Below are 11,402 nucleotides of genomic sequence, written 5' to 3'. Positions count from 1 at the left end.
AATAATATATTAACTTCCATTACAAACACTATTAAAATATAATTAATATTATTAAAATTGTATTTTACCAAAATATTTTAATATTATATTTTGCGGTTTATATTATACACGTATGATTTTAATAAAGTGAGATAATAGTCAAAATACATTGAATTTTAAATTTATCCTAATATATTAGTTAAGCTGAATCCGTTAGATAAGTTAACATATATAGATTGTTGTATAAATATTCATGGTGAAAAACTAAAGGACCCAATAGAGGTAGGTTTTAGTTGTAGGTAGTAATAATTAAACATCATTTTTATTTAGAGAGTTTAAAGAAAATGTCATTGAGAATATGTAGTTTTAGGTGAGTAATAATTAGTTGTCTTTTTTAACATTACAAAAAAGATTTTGTATAGAATTAAAAATTAAAAATTAAATGCATATAAAATCTTTCAATACGCATTATTGTATCTTCCACCTTGAAAATAGTTGAGATTAATTCTAATTTATATTCATTCCTTTAATATCCATAAAAAATTGATTAAATTAATTCTAATTTATATTCATTCCATTAAATATATCAAATACAAAAAAAGAGTTGGTATTGACCATTTTTCTATGAAACACAAAATTGTTATTCTTTGTATATTTTATAGTAGATTTATTAACTATTTTTAATTGTATGTTCATGTATGAGAATGTGAATATCGTCTGTCCATCATTCAATTAATATTATTATTATTATTATTAATGAAATATATTTTAAAAAAATCAAAATCAAAGGGAAGAATTCAATTAATATTATTATTATTATTATTAATGAAATATATTTTTAAAAAATCAAAATCAAAGGGAAGAAATTTAAAATGGAGATTCTATAGTGAGTGGATCATCTAAAATTTAAATTTAAATTTAATATATAATAATAATTCCTAATTAATAGGTTCCAAAATACAATCATTACCAATACAATAAATATTCGCCTATTTAGTATCTATTTTATTGTAAATTAGTCTCAATATATATTTCAACCTTTAAAAATGGAAAGTGTTGGTCTAAAAATAATAATTTATGTTCTAATAATACAAGATTATGAAGAAAATTATAACTTATTTTTTATTTGATAAATATTCTATTTTTGCTATTGGATTTGCAATTTGAATTAAATATTTTTGTTGTTTTTATTCCATTACATTATAATTTTATAGGCAACAATAATTTTCTTCTATAAAAAATTGTTTCAATCAATTAAGTATGATTTCTTTTATAAATTTTTTAAATAAAAATATCATATACCTGATGAAAAATGATATATATTATTATTACATGATACAAATAAAAATAAAATTGACATGAAAAAATGTTAGCATTTATTTATGATAAGATGTTAATATTTATTCTAAAAGTTGACACATATATTTGTTTTTATTAAAAAACATGAGAAAATTATGATTGATGAATAAACAATTTTTTTTATGAAAGACACAAATTTATTTCTTTTTTATATTTAAAACAAAAGGCCAATATATCAACTATTATATATTTATTTACTATTTATAAAAATATTATATATAAGTAGTGTACATCCTCATATTTAATTCTTTAAAAAAACTTTTAATATATTTAATTGGAAAAAAATTGGTACATGAATTTCACGGGAGAGTTTAAAATTGGGATTGCAATTTTTTCACGTAAAATTTCAAAAGGAATGATAAGATTTCACGGGAGAGTTTCACTACGATTCTCTCCTATAAAAATTAAATATATGATTCACTGAAGTTCAATGGAGAGTTAAAAAAGATTAGGATTTGATTTAATTCATAAATTAAATATGATTTTTCAATTTATTTATTTCAATCTAAATAAAAAATTAACTACACACAAATAATTATAAAATGCATTAAATATACTTTCTTTGTTTTTCATGAAAAACACAATTTTAGTGCTAATAAGAATTCATCTTTAATTTTTCTTAACCATCATTAATTACAGTTCCAAATGATAACGAATATAATATGTAGTATAAATTAGACAAGCATACTGTATATATAAATTTCCAATTAAATTATTACCATTTTTATTATGTATGTTTCAAATAATTCAAGCATGCTTCATTTCTTTTTCCAATTTAATTATTTTGATTCTCAATGTTAATTGTAGCTAACAAGTCTTAAATGCATTATTTTTTAACAGAAAGGTCGCACGTGAAAAAAAAGAGAGTCACAAACACCGCTTTTGAACCACAGTCATTTCTAATTTCTTCCGCACAATGTTATTTATTACTTTAAATATTAATCCTATTTAATTATATTTGACCTAAAGTCTTTTCCCAAACCCTATTATACTTCCAACAATTTTTCTCGGTTAAAGAAATTAACATATTGGAAACAGAAAATTAACCTTTTGAATTTCCACTCTATTCATTCATCAAATTTTTGTTTCGATTTATAGTAGATTTATGATTCACACCAACCCCTACGTTTGGCTAAAAAAAATCACACGATTAACTTTTTTTTGTTTTCCAATCCTAATTTATTTAATAAAATATTAAATAGTTTTATTTTATTTTATCGCAATCCTTTGTCATTGATTAAACTGAACCTGTTAGACAAAAAAAAAAGATTGATCTGATATACCAATAGATGTAGATTTTAGTTGTAGTAGGTTTTAGTTGTAGGTGGTAATAATTAATAGTGTTTTTTAATTAGAAGTTTGAAGAAAATGTCATTGGGAATATGTAGTTTTAGGTGATAATAATTAGTCTTCTTTTTTAACATTTGCAATTATTAATATTTTTTAAGAAATAATTGATCTACTATTATAATAACTACTATCATAATAAGAAAATCGATGTCTACCAAAATTAATTTCATGTCCAAGTTTAAACAAATATTTTAATCCGATTTGCATGCCTTCAATTGTCGTTTTTCATCATCAACTCATATTAGCATCATCAACTCATATTAGCATGCCTTATGTCTTTAATATTTGACAATATCTAAAAACAATCATTATTTCTTTTGCATGCTACAAGTTTTCAAATCAATTCCAATATCTAAAATTCATATAACTCTCTACCTTCCATACAATATCAACAAATATATAGTACCTTCACATAATTCAAATTCAAATAGAGGAATCAGTATAAAATAATTGTAAATAAACATACAAAAAAGATTTTGTATAGAATTAAAAATTAAAAATTAAACGCATATAACACCTTTCAATGCGCATTATTGTATCTTTCCCATTGAAAATAGTTGACATTAATTCTAATTTATATTCATTTCTTTAATATCTATAAAAAAAATATTTGACATTAATTCTAATTTATATTCATTTCATAAAATATATCAAATATAAAGAAAAAGTTGGTATATAAATCTTTTTCTGTCAAGATTATAAATAAAATTATAAGTTATTTTTTATTTAATAACTTATTTATTTTTGTTATTGGATATGCAATTTGAATTAAATATTTTTGCTGTTTTTATTCCATTACATTAGTATTTTTGATTCGGTATGAGTAGCTAACACAAATATGAGAAATTAACGACATATTTGTGATAAGTAACATTAATATTAATAATATACATCTTTTGTACAAATTTTTATTTGGTAAATCAAATTAAATATATATTTAAAGTTAAATCTCATAATGTGTTGCATTGAATTATAATATGTCATTTCATTATTTTTTGTTTCTTGACTTATATAGATGTTATAATTTTTTTTGCAATTTTTTATTTTGATAATTTAAATTTGCAATTTGAATCATGCTCATAAAAAGACGGGTAGACATACTAGGGGTGAGAGCCCATAAAAATCGTTGATAATGTGCGTCTGCGAAAAAAAAAAAAAGCGGGTAGACATACTAGGGGTGAGAGCCCATAAAAATTGTTGATAATGATAGTACATAATAACTACATTATCTCAATATTTATTTATTTTTTTACTTTTATCAAGAACTATATTTTTTCAGACTTTAAATTGTGATCAACAATAATAATTAATTATCTCTACAAATTGATAATGTAAACAACTACAAATTGATAAATTAAATTAATATTGATATGATAATCATCATTAAAGAAATTATTTCGCTTAATTAATATATATTTTAATATAATTTTTTAACCATAACCATATTATATTTATTTAATATTTATACCGACTTTACGTGACCCGTGCGGGCGCACGGGTCCTTTACTAGTATTTTTAGAAATCATCAACTTTTATCCATCTTTATAACACAAGTTTTTTTCACACAAATTTTTTATTTATAAATTTCTTAACTTGGTTCCTAAAATCACAAGTTAACATTATACTATACTTTTAAATCTTTCTCTTTTCATTCACATTTTTTTAATCTATTTTCTCGTCTCAATTATTGTTTAGAACCAATTAGTTCGTATTTTTTTTTCTTCTTTTTTTTCTTTCTTTGGTATAATTCTTTTTTAAAAATAGAAATTGATATCATCATTTAATTATATCAATGTTTATTTATTTATCATCGCAAAACAACCGAACCATAACCCACGTTTCTTCTTCTTCGAAAAACAACATAATATATCAAAGAAAGTAGAAGAAGGAACCAACCAGTTCATAGGGAAAAACCAGCTGCGGTCGTGAATGCAGCGGCGCGTGTGGCAATAACAACTAGAGTAATACACAAAACATCACCACAGTAGCTTTAACCTAACCCTAACTACACCACACACTGAAGGAGCATAGAACAAGTTGCTTAATTCTACTTTACTTTCACTGTCACACTCACTTCCCGATATTGCTTCCGTAACCGCGCGAGAGAGATCATGAGCCGCTACGATAGCCGTTCCTCCGACCCCACTTCCTACCGCGACCGGAGAAGGTAATAATAATAACTCCAATTCCACTTTCTAGGGTTTATCTTTCTCTTCAATTCTCTATATATATATATTTTTTTTACCTTCGATGTTGTTTTTTCTCAGTGACTCGGGTTTAGGTGGCGGAGGAGGTTCTGTTGCTGCGCCTTCAAGTAGAAGAGACTACGATGACGGTGGGTCTGGTTCTCCTAAGAAGATTAATTTGGATGGGTTACCTCATTTTGAGAAAAATTTCTACAATGAGTCGCCTTCTGTGAGGGCAATGACTGAGGCTGAAGTTATTGAGTATCGGCGGAGACGCGAAATTACTGTTGAAGGGAAAGATGTTCCTAAACCTGTTAAATCCTTTTCTGATGCTGCTTTTCCAGGTACATCATTTATTGTCATTCATACTTGCAATTTGTAGCAACATAGATTAAGCAACGACTCTCTAAGTTCAATTTCATTTCATTCGATTGGATTGGATTCAATTTGAGTGCTAGTTTTGTTTAAGATGATGATATTTTGCTATTGGAATTTATGTTTAGTCTGCCAATGGGGTAACGATTCAAGTGCCGTTTACTTCGTATTTGGTTTTGGTTTCAGTAGCACCGACACCTCTGAAAAAAGGCGTTGTGATTACGTTTAAAATTCATTCAATTTTTCAAATTATTACTGGTTTTGCTGTGTCAGGGTTAGGGTCGTGTCCGGGATGTCCGTGCTTCATAGGTTTTGGTTTGAGGAGAGGGGTAAAACTTAGGGGGTTTGGAAAGAATAGAAAATAGTTTGTACTTTTATAGTCTATGGATTTTGGAGTGTTGTCAAAGGAGGATAGTGGACAGTAGTGGTTAGTTCAAATTCTGCTATCTACATTTCTATAGTGTCCATTTAACCTATATCTGACAGCATGCTGTTCTAAGTGTTGTATTGCAGAATGATAGCGAGTTTTAAAAATTCCATGGCAGAATAATCGCTATATGAGAACACTGGTACCTATAGATTGTTGTGGTAATACTCTACTGATTTTACGACTTTGATTTAATTTAATCCAGAATATGTACTGGAAGAAGTTAAAAAAGCTGGATTTGTTGAACCTACACCTATTCAGTCCCAAGGTTGGCCAATGGCTTTGAAGGGACGTGATCTAATAGGAATTGCAGAGACAGGATCAGGGAAGACACTTGCTTATTTGTTGCCGGCAATAGTGCATGTAAATGCTCAGCCAATTCTAGGTAAGAAGATAAGGAGGCACCACAGCTGAGATGTAAACACTATTAGAGGTGCTGCCTTTGTTTGTCCATGCGTTCTTTATTTAATTGTATTGCCGTTTCATAATTCATTAACAATTTTTTCAGATCCGGGGGATGGACCTATTGTGTTAGTTTTGGCTCCTACTCGTGAACTTGCCGTTCAAATACAACAAGAAGCTACTAAATTTGGTGCATCATCTAGGATTAAGAGCACATGCATTTACGGTGGGGTTCCTAAGGGGCCTCAAGTGCGCGATCTACAGAAAGGTATGCGGTGAAGTTAGTATTACAAAGTCATGGCATGTGATAAATAACTCGTCTTTCTTTTATTTTTCTGTAATCTTGTATTTGATCATGCTTTTGTTATTTTTTGGGGCTAGGTGTTGAAATTATAATTGCCACTCCGGGAAGGTTAATTGATATGCTTGAGTCAAATCATACTAACTTGAGAAGGGTCACATACCTGGTATTGGATGAAGCTGATAGGATGCTGGACATGGGGTTTGATCCCCAGATACGGAAAATTGTCTCTCAGGTGACCATTTTTATATCTGATTAATATTCTAAAATAGTAAAACCTTAGGAAATGCTATTTGGTAGTATTGTTTGGCATAGTCTAGTTGCTTTCCTTGATGCTTCACCAAGCTCATCAATCTTGCTTTTTATGTTGAATTTCATTTTGCAATGCCGTGTATCTTTCATGATATGAAAAAAGAGATATGTATAACGTATGTTCTCCTAACTTCTAATTTTATTCCTATTTGGACATGTAGATACCTGAAATATCATTCACATGGAATTTTTTAATTTGGTAGAAAGATCATAACCTTTAACTGAAGAAGGATAAGGTATCCTCTGAGAAAATAAAACTATAATATATTAAAAACGTTACATGGCATCAATACAATATAGGATGCTAATCCCGTAAGATGTTAAACAAAAACCACTCTTTGAGAACAACCATTGGCTGAAAATCACAGAAAAGAAGCACCAGAAAGAAATGATATGAAACCCTATAAAGCTGAAATGATCTGATTTTTTTTAGTTCAGGATTTAGGTCAACCCTGTAGACCAAATCGATAGTTACTGGTGGTGAACAGATAAAAGCACAAATTTCATGAGGCACTATTTTGCTTCTGTACCTCTTTCCGATTAGAAGAGCCTTATAATTTACTTAGATAAGTTCATCATCTAAGTTCTCGCCAATCAGTCTGAGTTGAATTAGCATTGACATATTGCCGAGGCTTCTGATTATCTTGTGTTTAATTGATTATCATTACTGTTATTTATCCAGATTCGCCCAGACCGTCAAACTTTGTATTGGAGTGCTACTTGGCCAAAGGAGGTTGAACAATTAGCAAGGCAGTTCCTTTACAATCCATACAAAGTAAGATTTATTCTTGTCGAGACTTGTTATATTGTCTTTTTAGTATCATTCGTATGTTGAAAACAAATGTTCTGAATTTATATTATTATTATTATTATTATTTATTAAATCACAGCTGTCAAACTCCTGAGTTGACTTGTAAACTTGTTCTAGCCTTCATGTTTAGGTAGGAAAATCAAGCAGATTCACTTTAAAACATGTTCCGTGTTAAAGTTATGCTGATTCACGCGGATTTGTTCAAAACTTAGGTAGAATCACGAGAATTTAGCGGCCCCACGGATACACTGAAATAAGCATTTAAAATCTTCCATAGCGGCTGTGTTTTCTTTTAGGCTATGTTTGAGAGTTTGGAGGAAAAGGGAGGGGAGGGTTTTGGAAAATAGAAAGGATTGGGTGAAAAAAATAGAAAGATTTTGGGTAGGAGGGTATTGGAGGGGTTGATTTTATTTATAACACCAAAAACTCCATAAAATGGGAGAACTCAAAAACTGTATTGAAGGAGGGTTTTAGAGGGCTTACATAAATTTTCCAAATATCTTATAGGTTGTTATAGTATTCTAAAAATAAAAAATTTAGTAATATTAATGACTCTTTTATCATTCTAAACAAAATCATATTTTTAAAAAATGTCAAATATTTTCCTATATTTTTTTAAAATTTTGTTTTCGGAAGCCTTCCCCTCCCCTCCCCTCCAAACTCGCAAACAAAGCCTTAAGGTGCAAATTTAGTCTCCCAAGTTCTATGATTCTCTAGTCTCAACACTATCCCTAGACAAGCAAAGTACTGTCACAGCCATCCCTTTCTAGCAGCAATTAGAGCCATCCCAACACAACCGTCGAAGTCAATATTCGATAGATGAAATCATCTTCCTCTGGCTTTACAAAGCCCGTCCTTGGCATTTTTTATTAACTTATGACTCATGAGTTGGTTTTATATGTATGATTTTAACTTGTATTTTCATTCCTTCTTTTATTATGGTTTGCTTCATTATGTAGCTGGGATGTAGAATATCCATTAATGTATTGGTAATATATTATGCTTGAATGCTATTTTATATTTTTAAAAGATTTTTTTATTAGGTTGACTTGTGAGTTTATGGACACTTCCTGAGTTTCACAGCCTCTCAAATTTGACAATCTTGGGTGTATGTTTGTTTATGTATGGCTTTGTATTTGTCAGAATTTTGTATTTATATTGAAGGCTGAATTGACAATTTCTGTAACAACTGTGCAGGTAATTATAGGTTCTGAAGATTTAAAAGCTAACCATGCTATAAAGCAATATGTTGACATTGTTCCCGAAAAGCAAAAATACGACAAGTAGGATATGATCTACATTATTTTCTATCCTTAACTAGAATAGCTTGTCATGTAGAATGGCCTAATTGAATCATTTTATTTCAGATTGGTGAAGTTGTTGGAGGACATCATGGATGGAAGTCGAATATTGATATTCATGGATACAAAAAAAGGATGTGATCAGATTACTAGGCAGCTCCGTATGGATGGTTGGCCAGCACTTTCAATTCATGGAGACAAAAGTCAAGCAGAAAGAGATTGGGTGCTTTCAGAGTTTAAATCTGGAAAGAGTCCTATAATGACTGCAACAGATGTTGCAGCTCGTGGTTTAGGTACAAAACTTGTGATTAATTGTTTAAATGATATTCTGATTCAGTGTAGGAAATTGAAGTAGTTCTTGGACTTTGTTTTGGAAATAGTAAGCATTTTATGTTGGAATGGATAATTCTTCATTAAATTAGTGGCTTGGTTCCTTCCATCTTATAGCTAAATGTGACTATTTTACATTTCCCCCCTTCTTTTTTCTCTTTGGCGTCCTTTTTAAGTCACTTTTGATTGCTAAATTTTATGGTTGTTTACTATTCCCATGTAAGGGACATATTTATTGTGTGTATCTAGCAGTGTTAAGCGACCTTACCGTTGTAATCTTTATTAGCTATGCATACATTACTTTATATCGACAATTTTCTCTTACAGATGAAGTTTCTTAAATTATAATTTCCTTCTATTGCTGGTCAATATCATATCTGTATTAATCAGTTTGAACTATACATAGTGACTTTAATATATGTATTAATCAGTTTGAACTATAGATAGTGACTTTAATAGCTAATGTCTGTTATTCTGACCGACAACTTCAACTTCTATTTGACATTTGCTAATTGTTATGACTCAAAGCCATTGAATTAGGTCCTTTATCAAAGTAATCTTTGCATCTAAAAAGAATCCAAGTGTATATTAGAATTGTTTTTGCTATGTTGCACTACTGAGGAAGTGTCACTTTGTAATTTACACCAATAAGTGTGCTTGTGTATATTGATTTTTTTTGTTTTGATTGTTACTGACAGATGTGAAGGATGTGAAATACGTCATAAATTACGACTTCCCGGGATCACTAGAAGATTATGTTCATCGAATTGGAAGGACTGGGAGAGCTGGTGCAAAAGGCACTGCATACACATTCTTTACAGCTGCTAATGCCAGATTTGCAAAGGAACTTATAAGCATACTTGAGGAAGCTGGACAGAGAGTGAGCTCTGAGCTGGCAGCAATGGGGCGTGGTGCACCTCCTCCGCCTTCAGGTCTGTTAATCAACTTTGGCTAGTATATACATACTTATATTGGCCCATCCGCCTGTCCTCTATTATTTTTGCTCAAATGACATGGATCCTAACCCAAAAGCAGTCATTTTGTCTTTTGGTGTCTTGGTCTGACTTGTTTAGTAGAATTATATTTTCGTGTCACTTGCCAAGGGGCAGACTCTAATGAATGAGTTTTCTTTTTATTTTTTTCAATGATCAATCAGGAGGCTTCCGAGACCGTGGGAAGAGTTTTGGCAGCGGTCGCCCATGGAGCTGATGGATGGAACTCCTACTATAATGCCATTGATATAGCCTTTGCAGTACTGTCCTCCTAAATTAGCTATTATTTATAAGAAAAGTGGTAGGAGTTTGGATTTCTTATCTGTTAGACTTCTTTTCTCCCCTCTTTATTTGGTTGAAATGTCCATAGAACTTTGATGAGTTTTGTATCTACAATCAAACATTTATTTATACTTGACTATTCATACCACAGTACTTTATTTTGCTTGTCATTTGGATGCATTTAATTTGATACTATAACTGCCTTGGTAACAAATAATTCAAAATATTTACTTTCAAGGAAAATTACACTGTGAATGGTCTAGAACCAGACATAAACAAGTTATTATATCTGTTAGTCAGATGAGATGTGCTATGGGTATTATGCAAAAATTTAGTGAAATCATGTCTGGACATGAAGTTTGTAAAAAGAAGACTTGTGTGTTGTTTTTCGAAAAACGTTGTGAGAAGTTTAAAGACGAGGATCATGCAAATCTCCAACTTTCGAGAAACTCATGAGTTGGGAAAATACCCTGGAGTGCCTTTGAGCGAAAAATCATCGAGAATAAATGATTATCAATATATTTTAGAACATCTAACAACAAAGTTGGCAAGTTGGAAAACTAACCAAATTTCTTTTGCAGGGCGCATTACATTGGCAACAAGCGTTTTTGAGGTAGTCCCAATTTATCTTATGATGACAAACACTCTTCCTAAAGCTTGGGTTGAGGATATCCATATACTTCAAAGAAACTTTATTTGGCGGGATACAATAGACAAAAGGAATTATCATGTTGTCAAGTGGGAAACAATTATAAAACATAAAGATGAAGGATGCCTAGGATTAAGGAAGCTTGATCAAATGAATAAAGTTTGTTTAATGAAGTTGGTGTGGAAGTTGCTTAGTGGTTAAGAGGACCTCTGGTGTACAATTTTGAAAAACAAGTATTAAATGTCCAATCAGAGTGATTGCACTCAACATGGGACAAACTCCAAGCTATGGAAAGACATATTCAAGTTAATGCCTCAAGTGTTAGAGCATGAGTGTTAGAGTATCA

At 30.1% G+C, this 11,402-nt stretch overlaps 1 protein-coding gene across 1 annotated transcript; it reads left to right on the top strand.

The window, feature by feature from the left end:
* Window positions 1–4,501: 4,501 nt before the first annotated feature.
* Window positions 4,502–10,577, top strand: LOC131653899 (DEAD-box ATP-dependent RNA helicase 20-like). Its single transcript, XM_058924226.1, has 10 exons — window positions 4,502–4,855; window positions 4,956–5,218; window positions 5,882–6,061; window positions 6,185–6,346; window positions 6,460–6,614; window positions 7,374–7,466; window positions 8,700–8,785; window positions 8,870–9,096; window positions 9,832–10,065; window positions 10,290–10,577. The coding sequence occupies exons 1-10, from the start codon at window positions 4,800–4,802 to the stop codon at window positions 10,340–10,342; spliced, it is 1,509 nt and encodes a 502-aa protein (XP_058780209.1). The 5' UTR covers window positions 4,502–4,799; the 3' UTR covers window positions 10,343–10,577.
* Window positions 10,578–11,402: the final 825 nt, after the last annotated feature.

This window comes from Vicia villosa, linkage group LG2 (assembly GCF_029867415.1).
Source record: "Vicia villosa cultivar HV-30 ecotype Madison, WI linkage group LG2, Vvil1.0, whole genome shotgun sequence".
Taxonomy (NCBI): Eukaryota; Viridiplantae; Streptophyta; class Magnoliopsida; order Fabales; family Fabaceae; genus Vicia; species Vicia villosa.
Note: the sequence above shows the minus strand (reverse complement) of the source record. Positions and strands in the feature narration are given on the sequence as shown.